Raw genomic sequence first — 26147 nt, 5'->3', positions numbered from 1 at the left:
AAGCTTATCTGAAGGGCCAAGATGCTAGAAGCCACCTCTGCATCCCTTTGGGGAATGACTACAAGTATAATAAGCATGCAGACAAGATAAGAGGGACACACAATAATCAATAGACAAAAATGGTACTGGAGGTTACTGGGAACTCTGGAGCACAGAGTGCCTGGCTGTACCTACAACACCTAAGACCTTGCAACCTTTCAAGTAGACTGGCAGTCAACTGAGAGCAGAACTGTCAACTCAAGGTTATGAAAATTTTATAAATACAATCCCTTCATTGACACATTGATAATACATTTGCTATCATAAGAAAAAAAGCTATAAGGTCCCACATCACTGATGTTCTTCTGGTTTTCTTTAGCTCTCTTCAGCTCCGGTGGATCAGAAATTGCAGTTGCCTGCTTAATTTCTCCTTTGTATTTTACCTGCAGAGGATAAATGAGAATTTTAATAGATAGCAGAATGGTCTCCCCACACACACTACCGAGGATGAACCTCAAAATTAACCCTATCTTTTCACACATTTTCCCCCATAGGAGATGTGCATCCACCTTTCGATTCGTATCTACACCTGGATCCCGATTCTTCTGACGTGGCAAGCACAAAATGCCAGTTGTGCTTCTTTAAAACAATTTTTCAATATATACTTTGCTGTTCATTGCCAAAGTTAACTGCAAATTCCATGACCAAAAGCAGTGGAAATATAAGGGAGAAACAAGGGAATGAAGGCATTGCAGGACAAGCATTGTGAAGTTGCCCAGCAGCCAAGGGAAGGCCATTTACACCCTCATTCTAACCTGAGGCTTCCGCTGTCAAAAGAAGCTAAAGATCCCTTGTGCACCCCAATGTTTCTAGCAGCAATGTCCACAATAGCCAAACTGTGGAAGGAGCCTCGGTGTCCACCGAAAGATGAATGGATAAAGAAGATGTGGTTTATGTATACAATGGAATATTACTCAGCCATTAGAAACGACAAATACCCACCATTTGCTTCGATGTGGATGGAACTGGAGGGTATTATGCTGAGTGAAGTAAGTCAATCGGAGAAGGACAAACATTATGTGGTCTCATTCATTTGGGGAATATAAAAAATAGTGAAAGGGAATAAAGGGGAAAGGAGAGAAAATGAGTGGGAAATATCAGAAAGGGAGACAGAACAGGAGAGACTCCTAACTCTGGGAAACGAACTCTGGGTGGTGGAAGGGGAGGTGGGCAGGGGGTGGGGGTGACTGGGTGACGGGCACTGAGGGGGACACTTGATTGGATGAGCACTGGGTGTTATTCTATATGTTGGAAAATTGAACACCAATAAAAAATAAATTTATATATATAAAAAAAAGATCCCTTGTGTCTACCACATTCCAGGGGCATTATAAGAAGAAAGCACTGTTCAGCCAGACTTTCTCCCCCACCTGGAAGAACCCACACTTGAATTTTAAAGTCTTTCAGAATTACCTGTTGGGGAAGAAGACTATGGTTTATTTTGGTACAAGTGCCATAAAAGAGTCAAAAATTTTTTAAAAAGGAGGAAAAATCACTAGTAGGGGGCACCACTGAAAGGGATTTCTGAATTGAGGAAGGCCCAGGTTCTAACCCCAGCTCTGCTCTTCAAACTATGGGTCCCTGGCATGTCCTCTGACCTCCCCAAGACTCAGTTTTCCACACCTACAAATCAGAGAAATAAATTCAGCCGACCTCATGGGATTCACACACAGCATTTGGCACAGGGGCCACATTACAGGTACCTCCTGGTCATTAACGCTTGTTCCTTTATTAGCAATAGATCACCGATGATTGACTAATATTTTCCATTTTATTTATAGGTTTCCTGCCCTGACATTATATCTTAGAACCCCAATCAAGCCAGGTCCTCTTTGGCTCTATTCTAACAGATAAATTTTCCCCCTCAGATTGACAACAGACCCACTTCTTTCTGTGTCCCTCCCCGAATGTAGAGATTTACCTACTAAACTATGAGATCCTTGAGGATAGGAACAGTCTCTCACCCACCTTTGTGTACCAATATAATGCCTGGTGCATTGCGGTGATTAATGAAGATTTCTTCAATAAACAAATATCGCTAAATTATAGCATGACAGTCCCCAATTTCCTGGATCACATGAGAGAGCCAAAACCAAAGTTCATGCCCTTGAGCATGCGACCGTGAAAAGAAGCATCCAACACATGGAGGGCTCAAGCTTTTCAGAGAGCTCCGTGAAGAATAAAAACGCGTAACGTTTGACAATACAGGAGAACACAGGGCCACTTGCCATACTCAGTTGCTCCTGGTTTCTCCTCACCCTCTCCATCTCTGGCGTGACGCTCACTGGCGTGGCTCTGTGGCACTGCTCCTTGTACTGGAGCTGCGAGACAAGGTACAAGACAGTGTGGAGTTAAGCAAAGGAAACATGCACCCATCCTCTGGAACAGATTAAAAGGAACGTCACATGGCTACAGAGCATTCATTGGTTAAAATTTGCATTAGAGGACACTTGGGTGGTCAGTGGGATGAGCATCTGGTCATGATCCCAGGGTCCTGGGATCAGGTCGTGCATCGGGCTCCCTGTTCAGCAAGGAGTCTGTTTCTTCCTCAACCTCTACCTCGCCACCCTGCTCATGCTCGCTTGCTCTCTCTCCCAAATACATAAAATCTTTAAAAAAATAAAATACAATCCTCATTAGGATTTCAAAGTGAAACAAGTATTGCTAATAGACTTCTCCATCAAAATCATCCCAGACTCCAAGCTCTTTCTTGTGCACGTGTTCTGAATTCCACCTTTGGCGGTGCTTCTTCAAATTGTATTATTCATCCGTGGTCTGAGTTTGGTTGTTATCAGTAAAAATAAATCACCCCTTCTGTGAATTCATTTCTTCCTAGCACTAAAGCAACACTATCAAATTACCACTTTAGATTTAAAAATAAAAATTCTCCATTCTTCTCGTTAGCAAAGAAGTTTGCACCAACCTCATGCTTGACCTTAGTGACAGACTGGCAGTGCAGACACACCCTCCACCTCCAAGTTTCCTTTCCCTGCAAAGTTCCCACATGGGAAGGCCTGTGCTCTGACTAGCATTATGGAAATGTGTCTGATCTATTGCCTATGAGGTGCTCTTCCTTAGCTGGCAGGATCAGACCCCAACATTTGTGGTCAGTTTTCCAGCAATTCTCCAACACCCTGGGAAATAAATGAGCATCCAGCACAAAGAAACAGAACGGCATGTCCATCAAATGAATTTCTGACAGGCGAAAGTAAAATGAGAGCTTAAAATCCTATTATAAGGAACTCCACAGGGACAGTCTTAATGATTTTCTGGAGTTTAAATTTAGTGTAAGGGAATTTTTTTTTTTTTTTTTTTTTTTTTTTTTGGTGAGACATCACAAGACCTACAGGGCCTGCAGATAAAATGGGTTTGAGCCGCACACACTCAGCAGCAAATATGACAGAGAAGAGAAGCCTGATCAGCCGGGAAATAAATGACAAAGGGTCAGGCTCCTTCCATGTGACTGCTTTCCTCAGTGGGTGGCTTTCTTTGTGTTGTGATACGTAGTTGAGAATTTAGGCAGATTCTGTGTCTGAGAGAATGGTCTCAGTTAAAGTGAGGAAAGGTCTAGTGTAATCTCTGCCAATGGCAGGATACAAGGGAAGATTACTCTGGGTAGAGCTCAGAGGGGAATAAATCTGCAAAACGGCATGACTGATGTGGAGAATGGTGCAGCCAATTTCCAGGGGATGTAAGTTTGGCAACATAAAGCCGATAATGGCAACTCTTCATGTCTTGTTTTCATCCATTCGCAAACACACTAAGGGTTCTCCAGGCAAGATCTCACTTCATACCTTGGTCCCTGTTTCATAGATGAGGAAGTTGAGGCTGGGAGAGGTTGGTGGTTTGTAAAGGCTATACAGCAAAGTAGGGCTGGAACTGGGAACCAGCCAGCCAACCAGGATCTACATTCTTCACACAACTCCAGCACGCGCACACCGCTTGGCATGTGGCGGGCCAGCTATTAACTGAGCTGTGATTTAGTCTTTCATTAAATTAACTCACTATTATTTTCAAATAAAGTTATTTTAAGGGAGTGTTACATTTCTCTGACACATTGAAAACTACTAACATTTCTTTTAGAAAAAGGGACACATTAAAACAATTTAATCCCTTAACCAAGGCCAGCTCGTGGGCGGAGCACCTATCACTTACCTATGAACCACACTTCGGGCAACACTGAGACTCCAGACCTACCTCCTCAGGGCCCTAATTAAAAGTTGTCTCTGTACCATCAGGTCCTTGCCACCCTTTACCCCACACACTCACCATATTAAACCTTCCTCTCTTTGACCAGGACTTGGACCATGAGCTGATTCAGTTTGCTCTGCCAAGAAGGTGCTTTCTCATGGATGGATTTCTCAAATCCACCCCAATTTTTTTTTTTTTAGATTATTTATTTATTTATTTATTTATTTATTTATTTATTTATTTATTATAGAGAAAGAGAGAGAGGTAGAGACACAGGCAGAGGGAGAAGCAAGCTCCATGCCAGGAGCCCGACACGGGACTCGATCCCCGGACTCCAGGATCACACCCTGGGCCAAATGCAGGCGCCAAACTGCTGAGCCACCCAGGGATACCCTCCACCCCAACTTTTATTAATTCTTCAAGATCTAACTCTTCCTCCAAGGGACTTCCTCTCTCTCTTTCGCTTCCTTTCTCTCTCTCAGACATTGCCTTCCTTCTCTGCATTTCCACAGCACTTTGCAAAAGGAATAATTATTTATCATTAAGTGAGACACTGAATGTAATGTACTCCAAAAGTGTAATGAACAGTCAATATTAATTATTGTGAATGCACTTCATGTATAATGGGTATTTATTCCCATGTCTGTTTCTCCCAGAGACCTTGAGAAATCTCACTCATCTCTGAATTCCCCCCAGAGCAAGAACAGAGCAGGCATTCAGTAACATGTCCTTTGGTCAGTAAATGCACACACAAGGTGTCATGTTAGCCCAACATAAAGATGGGCAAAATCTTATCTCCAGGTTTCAGGAACTGGCCCTCCTGCAACAGCGTGTGCAGCCCTGGGATTCACCTATACAAGTGCTGTGCCCTCATTGTCTCCTGCCCCCAATAAAATAGAAAACAGTATGCAAAGAAATATGATCACACATTGCTGATGTTCTTCTGGTTTTCTTTAGCTCTCTTCAGCTCTGGAGGATCGGAAATGGCCGTTGCCTGTTTCATCTCTTCTTTGTATTTTACCTGTGTTATGTATTTAAAAAATAATGTGGTAAAAACAAACAAACAAACAAACAAACAGTGTGGTAAATTATTTAAAACAAAACAAAAATGTGGGTCTTGTTCAACACATGGCTTAAAAGATAGGTAAGAATCCTGCTTTTTAAACTCTTACACAGTTGAATTGTTTAAACTTCAACACTAACTTTCCTTCAGTGGGAACACAAACTTGTATTTTATGTGATAGTGTTCTCAGGATTCCTTTAACCCAAAGTGCAAATAAACTCATATCTGTTCACCCAGCCATCACTATAGTAGTTATTTAATTAAAATAAGCAAATGTTGCTTATGAAAACAGATTTTATCATTAAGCAGATACACAACCTTGGAAATTATCGTAATATAATAACTGATAAGTTTCTATCCAAAAAGCAGTTTCTACTCATTAGTGTGTGAATTTAAATGTAACATGTATTTAAAGGCAAAAGCTCAACTGGGCTAGCTCCAGAGTCTGGAAGACTGCTTATCTAAGTGGCAGTACATATATCATCCAGAATAAGGAAAAAAATAAAGTGGCCACAATAAAAGAAGGCAAAGAGTAACGTGGAGGGAAGTATACAGAAAGCAGAGGCAATGGCCCCTGATCACTATCAAAGGGCCAATGGCATAAAATCAGGATGTGTCTTCTACCCACATAATCATGTTATACAAAACCAGCCTATATCGTGGCCCCTCACTTTATTCAAAAGCTCTCCCTTCAAATCTATTTAGAGGTGGCTCAGTCAGTTAAGTGTCTGCCTTTGGCTCAGGTCATGATCTCGGGGGTCCTAGGATCGAGTCCCACACTAAGCCCTAAATCAGGCTCCCTGCTCAGGGGTTGAGCCTGCTTCTCCCTATCCCTCTGTTCCTCCCTCCTGCTCATGCATGCTCTCTCCCTCTGTCTCTCTCTCTCAAATAAATAAATAATCTTTTAAAATCTATTTAGAGGAAGATCAACCAGACAAAAATGATAATGGCAGCACACGGTTATGCATGAGACAAAAAACAGCTCTTTAAACTTATGAAATGATTACTAATGCCATCATATCAGGTGGTATTTTAATACGTCTAAAATTCACAGAAATTAGATTCAAGAAAAAGGACATACATAAATATTTATATGTAGCAAAGGCAGGCGAGACTTAAGAGGCACATGTTGAAATTTAGCAAAGACTTAAATTTATACAAATCCGGTTTTAGAAATCACTTGGTAGTGTTTCAATGATGAAAGCTGAAATTCACACTGATAGTCACAAAGAAATGGTAACCTACGTATATTAGACATTATCTACGTCCTAGTAGCCATAGATTTAATATGAGTAACACCAGTAACACGAGTCCAGATTTGAAACAGTTAAATTGAGAATACACTGAGAAAGACCATCTCTAAATAAGATTCAAAAACAGCTCTTAACAGGGAAAGCTAATAGCTAAAAGGCTTGTACGGTGGAGGTGGAAATGTCGAGATCTTTAAATGTTAGAGAATCATATCTTGGTTTGACAGATCTGGCTAATCTTGAAAGGGCAACTTTCCATTTGAATACTAAGCAGGAGTTTATGGCCCAACCTTAGAAAGATACAAAACGACGCATTTATTGTTTGCTAGAAGAGGCAGTGGAACGCTGGGAAGAGAAATGATATACCGCACTACTTTGCGTGATTTTCCTCGGGTGAGAAGCTAAACGTGATTAAAGATGAACATTTTTGTTTTTCATACGACTCTAAACTAATCAAAATGGCACAGTCATTTTACTGTAGGCAATAGAACTGCATCCTACAGAACATTTATAACATTGTATTTCAGTACACTGATGGGTACATTTCAAATATTATCATTTGGAAGTGAAAGAAACAAACATTTTCTCCTTCTCTGCCAAACTAACTTCTCTACCAGACCCCAGCACTGCCTGACACAGGCTCTCACCATGGCGAATAAGAACACGTTTGTACACCCTCACCATTAGGTCCTTCTATGCTTTCTGCAGGACATAGCTTCATCCATGTCACAGAAATCTTATTGCCCTAGTATACTGCAGATTTTTTGATGTTCTCCTATAGCATTACCTTGCCTTTCCTACTCTTTTCTCCACAAAAGCCAGTGCACACTCATATTCTGGAATGCCATGCAACTATCCTGACAAGTAAGTCTAACCAGAGCTGTTCTGCTTGAATTACTTAAAGGCTCTGCCTCCAAGAGTGAAGGTGAGGAAAAAGGTCAAGGAGACGGATTTCAGGAAAGAACCTCTGTGACTTCCTCAATAAGAAACTAAATATATGAGCTATCCATGGAATAATGCCTGTAGGTAAGGACAGCAATTCTCCATAGAAAATGTCAAACACAGAATGGAAAAGTTTTTACCCCTAACAGTAAGCGCCTCCTCTACCCTTCCTCACTAACCTCAAAGGGAACTGGAGGGTAAGTTATTTTACAAATCATAGTGAAGATGCATGTTTTTGCTTTGCTGGCAGCTGGAAGAAGTAGAAGGCAAATGGGGCCTTTGAACCCTTCTCTTAAGCCACCAAATAAACATACTAAGGGCCTTTAATCATTCTACAGAGTAAAATTTCTTTCCTCCAAGTTGTAGAGAGGTACTGAAATTTATCTTTTCCCCGAAACATTTAATACAGTTAAAATTCTGTTCAAAAGATGAAATCTAATCCTAGATTTCATTACCAGACTATTAAAGTGATCTATCTCTTGTGTGCTATGATATATCAAGATGAAACACTGCTTTAGGTTCAAGGGGAACAAGGCTACAGTTTTCCTTCTCAAAGTGAGACCTTTGATATTTGATGAAATAGGATTTTAACAAAGTGAAGAATAAAAGAAAAGGCAGCCAGTTTAACAAAGAACTAAAAAACATTTATCTAGCTTGTGTTTGCTTTTGGAAGGATAATTAATGCTATACAGAACTTACTGAACTAATATTCTGCTGATTTTTCTTCACTCGTTCAGTCTCCGGAGTATCTTTTACTGCTGTGCCAGCTCCTACTTCTTTCTTATAAAATACCTTTATTATAAGAGAACGAAAGAATAACTATAAGCTTATTAAAATTCAGGTCCTAGAACAGATTCTCATAAAAGAAAGATAATTTCTCAAATTCTCAAGTAATATGAATACAGCTTCTATTTATGAGTACCCAAGTTATATCCATCAATCACGTAATCCACTAGGAGAAAAATACCCAATTTAGTTTTCACATTCCATAGCATCCCACACCCCTGATACCTGTTCTAGAGCATGCCTGGTACCAAAGCAGCTGCGGATTATTTGGTCTAAGAATATAGGTTGGCAAACTTGAGTTTCCTTCTTCAAATATAAACACATATCACGTGTGTTTGAGAAAAATCAAAGCACGTATTATAAAAGCTTATTAAGAGTGCTGTTCAAAAATGCCATGAAATTTTAAGCAAGTGCTGTTCTCCAAACACAAAGATGCCCCCATTCTCTTCAAAGAAAATACTGGCTCTATCGTCAACATCAAAACTTTATTTAGTCTATTTCCTTTCTCTTCTATTCATTTGTTAACCTTCCCATACATCTCTCAACTCCTACTAACAACCCAGCCTTTTCAAAGGCAAAGCAAAACAAAGAAACAAAATGTTCTACAGAAAAATAGAATAATTATAAGAAAGGCATATGAGGACAGAACTATTCCCTCTATTAAGATCTGGTCATTCAGTGGGCCCAAGTAGGGTTTGGGAGAGTGTGGCCTCAGAGATGTTTTCCTCTACACAATAAAAATCTAGAACACCATAAAATCACAGAAGATGAGAGTGGAAACCACTTTTTTCCCCCTCACTTTCCCTTCCAGCCAGACCTCTTCCATTTCTTAGCACACCTATTTTGAAGGCCCCAGAGGTATCTGTTTAGTTTGCCAATTTATTATAAAGTAGAAAATATTCCAAAAGTCCTCAGACTTAATACAATGAATATTTTGATGAGACATTTACTTAACGACCAAGTGACTAATGAGCTAGTTCTACCTAAAAATATTGGCTGTATGGTCAGTTTTTATGATTTTAGAATTCAAGCTTATAAATACATTAAAAATAGGCCCACCCCTTAATTAATGGTTGCTAATACGATTTCTATTCCTCAAAATGAAATATAAAAATCTAGGAATTGGTTACAAACTAGTATATCCCTAAGTACATTATCACTGCAAATCAGTGTCCTTTCTTGGTACACTGAGAATAATCTAGGATTATTCCCATCTCTCACAAAATCTGTGTGGAAGATTAAGATCTCTTTCCTAAGTAAAATTTTAATTTTTAGCTAAAAGAAATCTCTTGCTAGTACCATAGAAGAAAATTTGAATTTGTAATTTCAAAACAATCATGATAAATTACATGTTGTAAGAACATTTGGTACTATTAAAGAGAAACAACAGGCCCAAAATGGAGTCACTTATGTTAAGCCCCATCAAGACTTAATACCTAACCTAATTGCAGTTTCAGCCTCTCCCAAGAGTGGAATTTTAAACCAATCAGTCTGGAATTTCCTGATCAGCACTAGAGAAGTAATCTGCATGATAGACCCCCACCTTTTTCCCTAAGGGAAGGTGACCTTGTCTGAAGCAATCTTGTCTTTTCTCTCGCTAATAACTTCCTTGTCCTGCCTCTCTCTGCCTATAAAAGCCTTACGTTTTGTACGTCTCTACTGATCATTCTTTATTTGTTGGAGGGGATACTGCCTGACTCATGAATTATTGAATAAAGCCAATTAGATCTTTAAATTGACTTGATAGAATTTGGGTTCTTTAACAGTACTCTTATTACTTTAAAGAAGTAAAGATAATACATTTGACAGAAAACTCAAACAATGCAACAAACATTCAGACAATGAGGAAAAAGGCCCTCCTTACAGAAACAAAATTTCAAGGTGACAACTGAAAAGCTACTCACTGCGCTAATGTTTTGTTGAGTTGTCTTGATTCTCTGAATTTCAGGAGTATCTGCCACAGAACTATAGTTAGAAAGCATCTTCTCTGCTTCGTCTTTATACTTTTTCTAAAAATAAAAATAGTTAATAAGAATCTGAAACTGTGAATGTGTGTGTGTATATGTATGAGAGAGATGGAAAATGATGCTTCTTCCAATTCTACTGTTCCACGTGGCTCATATCATCATACACTATATCTTATGATTCAAAGCAGTTGTTGATGTGACAGCAAAAATAAAGGGAGTAAGCAAACAGTCCAGAGATGCAGGCTTGCCCCTTCTGGGGCAAAGGTTCCCCTCCTAGTCCATTCGAAGGCCTCTGGAGGGCTTGGCCTGTGTGCCACTCCTAAATTGAGAAACTTGTGATATTGTGATTTATGATAAGAAATATACATATCCAGTCTTTATCCCTATTTCTGCCACAGAGCTCCTAAAACCCTCGGAATGTCCTGTGATGAGGGTGATAAAAAATATCTTTTGTTATGTTAATGAAGTGTTTTGGGGACCACACTTAAGGATGGGACTGGTTGCCAAGGAAACCAAACATGTGATTAGAGGGTTGGCACTTTCATTCCAAACCCCCAACCTCTGGGGAGGGGAGAGGAGCTGGAGGCTGAATCAATCGCCAGTAGCCAATGAGCTGATCAATCACGCCTATGTAACAAAGCCTCCATAAAAACCCCAAAGGTGAGGGTTCAGAGAACTTCCCAGTTAGTGAACATAGGGAGATTTGGGGGAAATGGTGGATGCACCTGGAGAGGGGTTGAAAGTTCCGTGCCCTCCCCTAAGACCTTGCCCTCTGCATTTCTTCCAATTGGCTGTTCCTGAGTTATAGCCTTTGATAATAAACTGCTGATCTAGTAAGTAAAATATTTCTGAGTTCTGTGAGCAACTCCAGCAAATGAATCAGACCAAGGAGGGGATCCTAGGAACCTCTAATCTATAGCATGTTAGCCAAAAGCACAGTGACAAACTGAGCTTGCAACTGACATCTTAAGAGGGGAGGGGGATCATCCCATAGAACCAAACCCTTAACCTGTAGCACCTGGTGCCATCTCCCGACAGACAGTGCCAGAATTGACTTGAATTCTGATTCCCTGCAGGTGGCCGAGAATTGCCTGTTGGTGTGGGGAAGCCTCCCCATGCACACGTTAGAACTGTGACCAGAACCCAGAAGAAACCTACTCTCTCATGAGCTGCCCCAGTCCCTAGTCAAAGTAGTCCTACAGCTCCTACAAGTCACCTGGCTCTCTACACCCACAATTGTTAATGCTTCTGGATTTATGCTTTGTTTCCTACTGCAGAGAAAGGTACAGGGGCACCTGGGTAGCTCAGCAGCTGAACATCTGCCTTTGGCTCAGGCCATGACCCTGGGGTCCTGGGATCGAGTCTTGCATCAGGCTCCCATGGGGAGCTGACTTCTCCTGCTGCCTATGTGTCTGCCTCTCATGAATAAATAAATAAAGTCTTAAAGAAAAGGAAAAGGTACATTTGTATAATGGAAAGGTACTGACATTTCTGTAGGTGACATTAAAATCTATTATAATCTATACTAGGGACACCAGGGTGGCTCAGCAGTTGAGTGTCTGCCTTTGGCCCAGGGTGTGATCCTGGTCTCGGGATCGAGTACCACATCAGGCTCCCTGTGAGGAGCCTGCTTCTTCCTCTGCATGTGTCACGGTCTCTCTCTCTCTCTGTGTGTCTCTCATGAATAAATAAATAAATGAATGAATGAATGAATGAATGAATAAATAAAATCTTTTAAAAATATATCTATACTAAATGTATTACTAGGAGTTCCAATACAATCTGGGCAATACCTTCTACTAGTACCTCTATTTCCATAGTAGTAGAAGATTCGAAATACACGTTAACTCATTGAATCAACACCAAAGGCAAATAGTGTTACTGTCCACTCTTACAGATGGGGAAACTGAGACAATAGCTAAGCAGTGTCAGAACTAGAATGTAACTAAGGCACTCTGGGTCCAAAGTCAGTGAAGTTAACTATTACGGCATGCTGCCGCTTATAGAGACTCAGCATAGCATCATTATAATCTCATAAGTATCCCATTGTTGCCTAAATAATTAAAATTCCTTGAAGTTAGATGTATCCTTCTGTCACATACACACTAAAAGCAACACTGTTAAGTTAAAGCAGGAATTCCATCAGTTCAGGCACCACTTCCTATGGGAAGCCTTTACCTTGCATATATCATGGCTTATAATATTATATTTGCGTTGTTTTATTAGATTAGCTCCCCAAGGGAAGAACCCTTCTAATTTTGCATGTAAATGGGTGCTCAGAAAGTAATTGCTGAATGAATGAATGAGACTGGCATTCTTGAGACAGTAACTTTTCTTCACTGACTCAAAAGGCCATTTGCCTGTTTTATGTATCTATCATTTTAGGCAGCTGAGATAGAGCCAAATTCTATAAGTTCAGATGCCACTATGAGATACTAACGATAATATGTAGCTCCAAGATCATCCAAATAGCTGAGTCAATTCTTTTGACATTTGACTCTGTCATCCAGATACCCCCTTTTGAACCAGTGATCTTTGGACTCTGGCTTATGTTTTAATTGGAATTTTAATAAATTTGGTCTGATTTTGTTGAAAATTATTTTCATCACAAATCCCATTAATCAAATGTAATTCCTTGGTCAGCTTTCTACACCATTTTTTCATTCCATTTTACTATTTTTACTATTTTTTTTTTCTACTGGGATCCATTCTTTTTCCTCACAAGCTTTATAGCAAAGACAATAGCCACCAATGAATTTTTTGCCCAAGTCAGATTTTATCAGTAATTTCTTCCATTAAATATATTCTTTCATGGTCATATTCATATCCAACTTTTCTAGAGGTTTTTCTAAAAGTCTTTCTAGAGGACATGTGACAGGTACTTTTGGTAAATTAAATTTTACCAAGATGATAGCTCTTCTCTTAATTTTTAGTTAATATTCAATTTCACCTTCCACCTTGTGTAGTTTTATTCACTGTTAGTTGGAGCTGGTTATTTTAAGGATAATATTCATTATGAAATAGTAAAAAGTCAAACTCATTTATAATCTTTTTTCTGTAGTGTGAGCACTGGACTCAAACATGCAATAGAGTAAAAAAAAAAAAAAAAAGGAAAGAAAGAAAAAAAGACCAAGTGTCACTGGACTCAATCAAACTGGGGAGTTCAGACACTCCATAACATCCATTGAATTGAATTTACAGCAACTGTCCCTTCATTAGTGAGATTAATCAAGTTTGACCAATATCTCCTATAATAGAGGGCACTGATTTTGAATACAATGCCCTCCAAAAAAATATCAGTCAGAAACACACAAAACACATGGCAATTGGAGATCAGAATACAGTATTCAGCAATGTCCACAATAGCCAAACTATGGAAAGAGCCCAGATGTCCAGCGACAGATGAATGGCTAAAGAAGATGTGGTGTATATATACAATGGAATACTACTCAGCCATAAGAAAAAGGAATCTTGCCATCTGTAATGTTGTAGATGGAACTGGAGGGTATTATGCTGAGCGAATTAAGTCAATCAGAAAAAGACAATTATCATATGATCTTACTTATACATGGAATTTAAGAAACAAAACAAAGAAGCATAGGGTAAGAGAGGGAAAAATAAAACAAGGCAAAATCAGAGAGGGAAACAAATCATAAGAGATTCTTAACCACAGTAAACAAACTGAGGGTCGCTGGAAGAGGAGTGGATAACTAGATGATGGGCATTAAGGAGGACACATGATGTAATGAGCACTGGGAATCCTGTAAGCCTGCTGAATCACTGACCCTACCACTGAAATCAATAATACATTACATGTTAATTAATTAAATTTTAATTTTAAAAATACAGTATTCTGAGCATCTTCATTCTCTACCAACCTGGCTATAGATCTCAGATGCCCTCTTGGCTCGAAGTATGTCCGGGATGTCCATGCTCACTTGCATTCCTTTCCCCTTAATTTCATTTTCCAAGTCTTTCTTATATTCTTTCTAAAAGAACAGAAAATAATCTTCAGAGCTTTGCTCAACCTTCCATAGCAATGCAGATATTTATATGTTTGAATCTCAAAGCCACACATGTGAATATGACATTTATAGTTTTTCTATAGGCAATTCATCGCGTCTGTTGTAAACTCTGTATGCCATCCATTTCTCACCTGACTGGCCATTTCCGATGCCTTCTTGGCTCTCTGGATATCAGGAGTGTCTGTGCCCACCTGCATGCCCTTTCCTTTTATTTCAGTCTCCAGATCTCTCTTATACTCTTTCTGGAAAAAATAAAACATGCTATGAGGACTTCGCAAGAATCTGAAAAGCCTGTCAAAAACTGTGATGTCATTTTGACGTCAGGATCATGCCTTTGGATTATTATTTGTTTTATGTATACAAAACTAAGAAGAGTTTTAACTTGTGAGAGGAACATAACTTGGAGTGACTTATTCCCAAGTAATCTGAAGGCTTTTGTCTACTAACCTGAATTAAGAAAGAAAACACAGTTAGCCAAGACAGAAGTTTTTCTATTTCAATACAAGAAAATGGATCAAGGGGATCCCTGGGTGGCTCAGCGGTTTGGTGCCTGCCTTTGGCCCAGGGTGCGATTCTGGAGTCTCGGGATCGAGTCCCGCTTCGGGCTCCCGGCATGGAGCCTGCTTCTTCCTCCTCCTGTGTCTCTGCCTCTCTCTCTCTCTCTGTCTATCATAAATAATTAATAAATAAACAAACAAATAAATATATAAATAAATAGAAAAACTTAAAAAAAAAGAAAATGGATCAATTATTGGTTAAGGTATACCTCATTTGACGAACAGCAGTAAAATGCGATTGCAGAACTGTCACTTTTTGCTCTGTAGTGAATAATTATTGGGGTGCTTCCATGGAATCCAACCACACTTACACCTACCCACCATTAGTCCTCTGATTGGCCACGGGGTAACTTGTCGCTCTCCCATGCTAGACCATTAAGCTTGGGTGAGACTGGCCCAAATCTCAGGGTCCTACTGGGCTTGCAGAAATCATTATACCCCATCCCTGGCCCTTCAGGATTGCTCCAGGGATGAGTGGGATTCTTTCCCCACACAAGATATCAAGAAGCTTTCCCTCTCCTTCTAAACAGGAATGGAGAAGCAAAGAGCCCCAGGAGCTGCTAAGAGCGTCTTTGCAAATAGGAGAAAGCCTGCCTGAGAATGGAAGATAGAAACTGAAACTTAGGGACACCTGGGTGGTTCAGCGGTTAAGCACCTGCCTTCAGCTCAAGGAGTGATCCTGGAGTCCTGGGATCGAGTTCCACATTGGGCTCCCTGCATGGAGCCTGCTTCTCCCTCTGCCTGTGTCTCGGCCTCTCTCTGTGTCTCTGTCTTTCATAAATAAATAAATAAAATCTTTAAAAAAAAAAAAAAGGGAAATTGAAACTCAATCACACTGTCTGAGCCCCAGAGCAAACCAACCCTAAGGGTTCCTCTATTGTTTGGTTCTAAGAACAATAAACTATCTGCTTGTTTTGAGCAGCTTGAATTGAATTATGTGTTACTTACAAAATAGTCATAATTACCCAGACACGTGTCTCAGAGACTCATCACATTTTAAAACAGATTATAAAAGATGAGCAAATTGTACACTTAAATGGTACTCTTTTTTGTGTGTGTTATGTATTCTTCAATGAAAAGTTTTATTACGAGAAAAAAAAAACTATTGGCTGTATCTAATTACATTTCTTTTAAAACAGTTATTTCCTATCATGTTGACATACTCTAGATATGACATAATCTAGATGTGTAGATTCCCCGAAATGAAGTAAATGTTAGCTTGCTTATTTGCAATATCCTAAATTTTAAAAGGTGTAAACAAAAACCTTAGTATCAGAGAAATACTATTATTTTTTCCAATCTTCTACTCATAACCTTATTTTCACTGACTTAGAGTCTGAGCTTCATTTTTCTGAATACGGTTTAAGTAATAGTATTTAACCTTCAAAATCATACTACTCCATAATTACTATGTCTATAAGAAGCCCCCCATTTTTAGTAAGTGTCTTTAAGGCTCCCAAACAAAGCATTTTATTGAAGGTCAATGTATGTGGAAAATGAGGCATTGATCACAGACAGCCACCAAGGCCCAAGGGGAAAATCATGTCATTTAATTTTGCAATATGAATGTTCAAATCTAAAAGTATTCTAAAGCACATAAATACACTACATAGCACACTGGTTACATCATTACATACTAATGCATAATAAAACACCCTAAAACTTGGAAGGCTTAGAAACGCATGATGGCACCTCTATTCCAGGAAAGGAAGCCCCAATCAATGCACAGAGGTTCTGAGTCATGTTTGCTAATGTCCTATTGGCTAAGGAAAGTCACATGGTCAATTCAGTCGTTTCTGGAGTGTTTAACTATTGGGAGTCATGCATGTAACATTAATTTCTTTGAAAAGTTAGACGAACTATAGCAAAATCCCATTTGGTTGAAATGGATGTGAGAGCCTATCAATTGGGCAAAATGGCACATGGGTAGGATTACATGCAAATGAGATCTTTGGCTTGCAAAGATAATAGCCTGGCCCTAATCCTGATGTACATGTAGCCACAGGACCCCTGACTCACCTAGGCCTTTCTTTCTCCTAACTTCTCAATAACTAGTATACAGTCCGAAGTTACAGAAATTAAAAGCAGCGTATCATGAATAAAACAAATCTATACCATTCTAAGGAAAGACATGATATTCCAACATTTCATAAAAGGAGCAGGTCTTAGAAGTCTGTTCTTAGGTGAAAGTCTGAAATACAAAACTTCTATTCTTTCCAAGAACCTGGTCCAATCTGCAAATTTCCATTCCATTTCCATGTCATTTGCATGTAAAGTGTAATAAAAGGTAAATGGTTTCCTATCCACATCCTTGTTATGAAACACTTAATTTTTCTCTAAGAATGAGTAAAGCTATACAAAGTAACATGGAAAGGTTCCATAATATTAAGTGAGAAAACCAAGCACAGAACAAAATACATGGTATTTAAGGACTTTTTAAGTCTATGTGTGCATAAGTGTATGTTTATCTGTCTACACATAAAAATAGATCCAGCAGGATAAATTTGCAACAATGGCTATATTTCAGGAGGAGAATGGAAGGAGGGGTCCAGTGCCTATTCAGCATGCATCCCGCCCCCCCAAATCTGCCATTTCTAAGTAAAACCCCTATTGGTCAAGACTCCTATGACATCCCCAGATTCTTGGTCCAAACCAATTATGACCATCCCATTACCCTGACCAGTCCCTAACCTGGGGCCGTAAGCGGATCCCAACACAGCAGTGACTCACTGGGCTCACTGGGCAGTTAATCAGCTATCTCTAGCTCTCCAGATTTCCTGGTGGTGGGGGGAGTCTATCCTGGGCCAGCTCTTCCTAAATGGAAGGGTCACATTATAGTTCTCAGAGGAATCCCACTAAAACTCTCCGCAGCCAGCCCTGAGGTAAGTGAGCAGTACTCCTTACCTGCATCTCAACATTCTCTTTTTAAATGTTTCTCAAAAAATCACCTCTTCCTAAATACTCTGTATTCCAATGACACTTCTATAATCTCGGAATTGCTGGAGGAGTTCAAGAGGTATGGAACTGGTTTTGGGGCATTTTCTTCAAAAAATGCACATATGGTCTGACTCCTACAACTTTGTTATCTGCTATCTATCATATCAGAGCATCTAAGCCAAAACTTCTAAATTAATATCCTGTCATTACATGCATTACACAAAGAGGAAAATATTAGATGAACGAACATGGTCATTCAGGATATATAGAATACTTCAATCCAAAATGCTAACCCTGTAGGAATTTCAGGCATGGTGATGAGGTCAACGGGGTATTTTGAGAACATGCAACCAAATTATACAGAAATGGTTATCACTGTCATGTCAGAGTCTCAATACAGAATTTTCAAGTTCTGTTCAGAAAGTTGGAAACACAAATACACCAAACAGCACATGACCTATCCTTAAAGAAAACATAGTATGAGAACATTTATTATAGTCTAGATGAATGTGAAATTTGTTGTATTTGTTGTATTGTAAAGGGCCTGTGTGTGTGTTCTAGTAAAATGCTTTCCCCCTCGTTTCTTAGATATTTAAAGAAAATGAGTAAAGCAGAAACCATATATTTTCAAACAAGCATGATGATCTGGAATGGTTTCCATTCCAAACTCTTAAACTATTCATAAAATTCTGGGGAATTCCATGTACTAATCAGGCTGTTAATATGATTTGCAAAGTTCCAAAATAAAGGTTTTAAGGCATCTGCACCATTTACTCTACTAACCTGACTAGCTATCTCTGAAGCTTTTCTGGCATGTTGTATTTCAAGGGTGTTGGTGCCAACCTGCATTCCTTTCCCTTTAATTTTTGACTCCAGGTCTTTCTTGTATTCTTTCTGTAAAAATAAATAAATAAATAAATAAATAAATAAATAAATAAATAAAGCAACATTTTATAATATTTAGACACTCTGCAGACAGACATTCATCTGTAATCAAGGATACCAAAAAATGGCTGCACACATTTAAAAAAAAAAAAAGAAAGAAAGAAAACACGTTTTACATTGTACCATGAAATGATCACCTAGAACTAAGTTTCTGAACGGCTTAGAACTATATCACTATTCTCACTGAAGAAGGGTATATGAAGCTCTGAAGATTTCTTCTATACATGGTGAGGGAGGTGGGTTTAAATGAGTTGATGCTGTAGAAAGAATGCGGATTTTGAGGCCAGAGCACTCAAACTGGGAATGCTTAACATCTATGGTTTACTCATCTGCAAAATGGGGGTAATATTTCCTCCATGCACGAGCCCTCCAAGGATCAATGAGACTGCATATAACATAGTGCTCAGCACATAGTAGGTGTTCAATAACTGAAAACTTCTTTTGGTCTTTTACTCCTCTATTCATGTGCTAAGGCTGATTCACTGCTGTTCCTGCCGCTGTCATGCCATTCAACTGTTTCTGGATGGACTCTGCGCTTGAGAGTCTGAAGTAATATTTCCAAGTATTACTGACAAGTGATCACAAGATCGACCTCTTAATGTGAACTGCACATGTCACCATAACAGAAGAATCGGTCAGAATTACTAATTTAGGAATATGTGCTGATAATATTAACCAAAGACATGACAGTGGCTTTTAATGCTTTAATAAATTTAAAGAACACAGATACAGCCAAAGATGGCTATAATTTTTTAAAAAACATAATAATTTTGAATCCTTCTTTTAAAAAGATGTTTTATTATTTATTTGAGAGAGATAGCAAGAAAGAGCACAAGTAGGGGGTAGAGGGAAGGAGAAGCAGGGAGACTGAGTCGGGGCTCGAGCGCAGGACCCTGAGATCATGACCTGAGCTGAAAGCAAATGCTTAACCAACTGAGCTACCCAGGTGCCCCTTGAATCTTCTGTACTTATAATGCAATTAAACTACCAAAGAAGTTAACTGAACAAATGAATGACCATGAGAACCATACTAGATCATCAGCACATTACACTCCTCTGGACCCAGACACAATGATTAGGGCAGGTGTAGATTAGGGCAGGATAGAAGTTGATACAATGAGATTCATTCCTAGGACCTTAACTGTAACTATAAGAAACAGATGCTCACTTCCCATTGGGATTACTGGCACAGATGAGTTATCCCTCTGTTAGGAGGGGCCATAGCTTAGAGATAGCCTCCCAAGTTTGAAGCAATAGAGAAGATAACAGAACTGAGAGAGGAAGGAAGAGAGACATCATTCAAATTCCAACCTCAAAGAAAATAGACTTTGGACTTTCTCTATTCACAAGCCAAAACATTCCCTTTGTTGCATAACCCAGTGTAAGTTGGGTTCCTATCATTTGCAGCCTGACTAGTAGGGTTACCACCATCACCATTACAACAGTTTATGAGCCTGTGAGGACACAACTTTAAATTTCTCACCTCTCAATTCAGTCAGACTCTCCTCAAAGCTCAGTGCCATTACCTGATTCCAAAGTCATGACACGCCAAGGATGAAAGAACTAACAGCACTTCAGAGGCATTTCATTCCTTCCCACAAATTCCACGTAAAGTGAGCAACGGCCACTTCCATTTCATAAAGAGGTTTATGGGGCGGGGGGTCACTGAGCAGCCGAGGAAAGGGTTGGGGGACACTGCTGGGTCGTGAACAGGAGAGCACGTGAACCGCACCACAGTTACTGACGGATCATGACAACACGGTTCCCAATTCTCTGCCTTTCACTTCTTTAAAAGATGAGGTTGAGTCTCATACAGTTATTCCAGTTTATTACATACATTTTTCTCTACAAGCAGAGAGTGGTCATTTTTCTCATAACACATGGCAGGGAGATGGTAAACATTTTTTTTTTTTAATTCATTGACTAGGAAATGACTATTAGGACATAGTTACTTACCATCTTCTTGCACATAAAAATTATGGAATGTGTATAGATCTTTGAGAAAGAGTGAGAGGCAAGGAAATCAGCTAAAGATTCATACATTCTCAGTTGTTAAATAAATATACTCACATCACTAGCCATTTCGGATGCACGTTTTGTTCTTTGAATATCAAGAACATCTGAAGTAAGTTCCATTCCTTTGCCTTTTATTTCATTTTCCAAATCTTTTTTATATTCTTTCTATGAGACAAGAACATTAGAGTTCAAAATACTACCAAAATTGACCTCTTCCTTCTTAGATCCTCAGATATCAGGATCTCAGATATCAAGATATGTCTTCCTTAGAGACACTCAGATATCACCTTAACTGACCTCTCTTCAGTGTTGATACTGTTAATCGTGTCCTCCTTTTTGAAAAGGGCTTAACACCACCTCTTAACCTTCCTCCTCCTAAATTTCCTGGGACATACTTGAACTGATACACCATGTCACATGTTTTCTAGAGACTTCAGAAAGGAGAAAATATCTCTAGAGAGGAAGGAGTCAGATTCCTGAGTATTTATGCTCCTAATTTTCTACAGAGATTCTATTTTCTCTTTCAGTCATGTTTAGAGTAGCTTCCAATATTATCAGTATTTTCCCTTTCATCCTATCTTCCAGTATATTTTGGTACCATATTGGTGCCATATTTTAAAAAGATGTCTTCCTTTTAAGTGGTGAGGAAGATCTTAGGAATGGATGCTTCTTATTAATTATTTGAAGTATTTCTTTGAAAGCTGTCTATAAAATATGAATCACCAAAAGATCACAGTTGAAAAAGAATTGGAAATTACAAAATCAAAAGGATTAACATAGCCAAAGTTTAAAAAAAAATCCACTTTATTCAGATTCATAAAACCGAATAATTTCCTACATATTGATAACACATAGTTTGAATGTTATTTATTTTAATATTTTAAGCAGATCCAAATGTCTTTACTAATACTTATATGTAACTTGAGTTTTTTTTTTCCTGCTAGTGAATTTCCTTTTTTTTTCCTGCTAAACACATTATGAAAACAATGTATTTCTTGATTCAATTCAACTGAGTTGCACTTATGACTAACTTGCCAGATACAAGATGAGGCTTCCTTCCTTTAATAATAAGTCATGTTCCAGTAAATTCTAGGGTTCATTTAATGTTATTTTCTCTTCATCCAGTATAATTAAATTAGCTAGTCCTCTGCTTAACTAATAGCCTACAAGACATTGTAATGACCTGAATGTAATTTTGGAAAGAGTTCTGGAGTCAAATGACCTGGATGAAAGTCAGAGTTCTTTTACTTACTCGATCATATGACCTCAAGTAACCAAGCCTCAATTTCTACACACACAGGCAAAATGAAAATAAAAATACTTATCCTACCAAGGTCAAAGGGCAATTGGGGGAATAAAATGAAACAAAAGTATAAAACAATACTCTGAACATTCCGAAAGGCAATATAAATGTCAAAACTATAATAAAGTAAAAAATGCAAAGACAATTTAAAGCTAAATGCTTATATTTAGAAAGGAAAGTCATAATTTGATTAAGTCACTGAGAGTTCCTTTTCAAAATCAGACATCTCTATAACTGAATTAAAATATGTTTAATCAGTCTTCTGGGCCTTTTCCTATCCTGATACATACATTCTGAATCAATACATCTAAAATAAGATTCATTCAAAAAAGAGAAAGAAAAGAGAAAGTCAATGGCAAGTATATTAAAGTCATTTGTGGATCTTAAAATAGGTCTTACGTTGTCATTTACATGTAAATGATAGATTCTCCTTTAAAAGTTTCATATAAACTGCACATACTTTTTAAATGGAAGACAATTAATAGTAGGAAGTTGCAATTTGATTAGCCTTTGACTTCAAAAAATTTGAGAGGAACTAGGAGTGAGAGAAGGTAGGAGAACAGAAGCACACTTCCATAAATTATATGTCTATTTCAGCCCAGCAGACGTTACAACAGTGAAACACATTAAATTTCTAAAAGCAGTTAAATGGTAAAGGCCAGTTGGCATTCTGTTACTAGGGGAAGTTCAGGTACAGAATGATACTCAAATTCATTTCACTGATTCAAGATATTGCTTTCAGGGATAGTTTCTTCAGTTCAAAATTCAGGGTGATGTGGCCTTCTCTAATACTTCTCTTAAATTAAAGAGCATTTATTTAAACAGGGAATTGGAAGACCTCCGAGTTACTTTCCAGCCATTAAAAAAAAACAAAAAAAAACAAAAAGAAACTTTTAAAGGGATGGATTATGAGCATGATATTTTTAATTGTTGGGTTTGAAGAACTATTAAGTTCTTACCAATGTAATACATAATAATACATATTACCAATGTAATACATTAATTGTGAGTCAAAATGCACCAAGTTTGGAGTGGGAAGGAGCAGAATCCTGTTGAGAGTAAAATGAAAAATCAACATGAGTTCCTATCTTCTCTTTGCTAAATATTTTTCCCCCTTAGAACACAATCCACTCATAAATAATGTGCCGTTTATCCAAACCTTCACATTTGAGCCTCTCATTTCTGATATCAGATGTCATGAGAATGCTGCTGGAGAGCTGCAGAGAAAGCTGGTTCTAACATGCATTTTTAAATAACTAAATTTGAAAAGAGTTAAATTTGCCTCACCGATATTCAAAAAAAAAAAAAAACTGCTATCAAACTATTTATAGAGCTTCTGAGATACAATCAAACACAAAATCAGAATTATTTTTCAGGTTTTTCCAGGAAATCTAGGTGATTTCTTCCCCCAGCCTTAAAAGGAAATGTCAACACACACTTTCCTGTTTTTAGTGAAAATGGAAAACTCTGTTAATAAAGGTCAGAGTGAGAGAAAGAGGAATGGATTAGCATCTCAACCAGTTAGTAGAGAATTGTTGGGTAAATATCTCCTGGGTTATTTCTTTAGTTTTCTTGCACAATATTTAATAATAAACTGCAAGACCATACCTCTTTCAGAAGGTTGGTGATGTACTTAACATGTAAAAATTCTGGAGTCTTGTCTAAATCCAGTGATGACCTTCCTTTAATCTCCTTCTCAAAATCTTCTCTGTAAACTTTCTGTTAAATAAGACCACATAATTTGAAGTTTAGAAAACACAGGTCACTGTTGGAAAGGTATTAGAACAAGAGTTCCCAGAACAAAACTGAGGATTTCCTTATATAATTCTACTGCCTCAGAGTCCTCATAGCCACAAGAAAATGACTCCAACTTTACCGTAAATCTTAGAATCCTATCAAACAAAAGCAGAACCATTAAGTACCACTGCCTCTGGGAAAGCGCTCAGAGTGAGGCTTCTTAACATCTTACTGGTCTGTCATTGTTTGATGCCAGCCTGATTGAGAGGAAAACCAGTAAAGCTGGATATTTGAGAAGCACCAGAGTGGTTCATTCTAAAGAGAGTGAATCCATCCATTGGAAGAAAATCTGGCTGCATGGAAGGCCATTCAAAGCACGACAGCATTAATGCTGAGGTTCTCATCACCCCTTTCACTGTTTCCCTTTTGTGAATTTGGCAAAGGAGGCTGGAGCACATCTTCCTTTAATGATTTTGGCACTGAGAATATTTCTCTACCATCTATGAATTAAGTTACACTGTGAGGAGTCTTATCTTCAACTCATTAAATTGTTTTCTAGGTAGGAGTTCACAAAACAAGGAATGGAAAAGGGAATATAGACAGTGATTGTAGAGGACAGACATCCACACCCCCACCTCCCCTTTGACATTCTTCTGCCACTCTTTGGCTAAAATTTCCTCAATTCCTGATTGGAACTATGCATTTGAAAACCAGTGGCAACTTGCGCTTTAGGACTATAAAAACAGTCTCTCTAAATAACAAAGATGTCCATCCATGTAAAACATTTACCAAACAAAAGCTCATATTTTACTAGCTAAATATTTTATTCAAATTGCATCACAAAGATGGAAAAACTAACTTCTGTATGAGATTGTTATTAATGGAGAATGAAAGGCCATTTCTAAGTTCATAATATTCCTATTATAAAGATAGGAAATTATATAAAGAAATTATCCCAAACCATGAGGGAGGATTAGAGAGGTCTGTTGTGGCCTCTCTTACATTTGTGTCACATACAGCTGTTTAACAAATGATCTGTGTAGAGAGAGAGAGAAAAAAAAAAAGCCCTAGTAGATGTCCTGGAAATACTAAAATTCAACAAGGTGATTCAAAATTTGCATTGAGAACATTCTAAGTTAAAGGAACTATAGAAATTCCCAAAGAACAATGAGAAATCACCCTCTTCTTTATATGAAACTAACTGAAAGTATATGGTTATAAGACTGAATCTAGGGCATTTGCAGGACAAAAAAAATGTTTCTTTAAAAAAGCAAAAATAAAAATTCGGGTATATTTATTTATTTCAGATAATTCACTTCAAAAAGCCCTTCTTCTATGAAAAACTTATTTTACTGAAATAAGTCACTAAGGAAGGTTGGTTATGACTGGAACTGGCCAATACATGACTGGGCAGGGGGAGAAAACCAAAAAAAAAAAAAAAAAAAACCCTTTTGTATGCTTTTTGTGAAACAGAAGGCAAAGAACAAAGCCAGATTTAGAGATTTCTTCCAGAAAACACACTAATTAAACCTCTATCTGGCCTTCAAAGAAAAGTGAGAGAAGCATAATTATAGGCTAAACCAGAAACATTAGTGACCAACCCTGAGATCATAAACACTTAGCTTTACCCAGAAGAGGCTCAAGAAGCTCAGCGTCAAACTCGCCTCTTATGAATAAAAACCATCTCTAAGCCAGATGATTCTCTTTGTGTCTACTTCTTTGGACCTATATTTAAAGATATCTTTCACATCAACCTTGGTCTAACTAAGATTTTGAGATTTTTACCTTTCTAGCCTTTAGAGTGTCAATTTGGTCCAAAGATAGTTTCTATTGAAAGATTTCTCTTTCCTCAAGCCCTGCTGAGCAGAAATATAACTGCTGAGCCTAAAAATCTAATAGCCAGTGGCTATAATTAAGAGGAAAACATGTCTCAGCTTCTGCAAAGGATAATTCCCCCCTAGCGAAATACCAGAAATCAGAATAGCAAAAATGGAAAGCCAGTATTAACAGATGCCCACGCAGCCCCTGATGTAACGAATTCCGTAACATGTAATAAATGTATTATTGCAGTTAAACCTTAAAGCTGTTTGCACCTGATGTTAAAATGGCCAACTGGAAGGAATTGATTAGTTCATTTGACTGATTTTGGTTTGTTTGTTTTTTTTTTTAAGTCATCAACATTTTATTTTTCTTTTGTACTACGTAGCCATGGCAATTCTAAAAGCAAAGTGCCAGTTATCAGACTTCCAAGATCTGCACAAGGAAACATGCCTACATAGAAACAGTAGCGCTTTTTCAGTACCAAAGGTATCTTTAAAGTCCCTGTCATCTGAATTTGTTATTGGGGAATCTTTCTTTTTTGGAGGTCCAACCTCAACAGAAAAAAAAA

The 26147-nt window shown here is 38.2% G+C and overlaps 1 protein-coding gene across 11 annotated transcripts in view; it reads right to left on the bottom strand.

Annotated features, from left to right (window-relative positions):
* The window catches only part of NEBL (nebulette), a 343159-nt gene that overhangs the window by 37004 nt on the left and 280008 nt on the right, over window positions 1-26147 (bottom strand). For 8 of the 11 annotated variants that reach the window (XM_077896873.1, XM_077896875.1, XM_077896874.1 and 5 more), the window contains 10 exons: window positions 23630-23740; window positions 20773-20883; window positions 18541-18651; window positions 14395-14505; window positions 14117-14227; window positions 10176-10280; window positions 8185-8277; window positions 5159-5251; window positions 2268-2360; window positions 330-422 (listed from right to left, as the gene is read on the bottom strand). The exons of 2 other annotated variants lie outside the window; for them this stretch is intronic. In XM_077896873.1, the coding sequence (XP_077752999.1) occupies window positions 330-422; window positions 2268-2360; window positions 5159-5251; window positions 8185-8277; window positions 10176-10280; window positions 14117-14227; window positions 14395-14505; window positions 18541-18651; window positions 20773-20883; window positions 23630-23740 (1032 nt within the window). The remainder of the gene's footprint in view (window positions 1-329; window positions 423-2267; window positions 2361-5158; window positions 5252-8184; window positions 8278-10175; window positions 10281-14116; window positions 14228-14394; window positions 14506-18540; window positions 18652-20772; window positions 20884-23629; window positions 23741-26147) is intronic. One more of the 11 variants, XM_077896871.1, reaches the window with a different exon arrangement.

This window comes from Canis aureus, chromosome 5 (assembly GCF_053574225.1).
Source record: "Canis aureus isolate CA01 chromosome 5, VMU_Caureus_v.1.0, whole genome shotgun sequence".
NCBI lineage: Eukaryota > Metazoa > Chordata > Mammalia > Carnivora > Canidae > Canis > Canis aureus.
The sequence above is the reverse complement of the archived record's forward strand: the minus strand, read 5'-3'. Positions and strand labels throughout refer to the sequence as shown.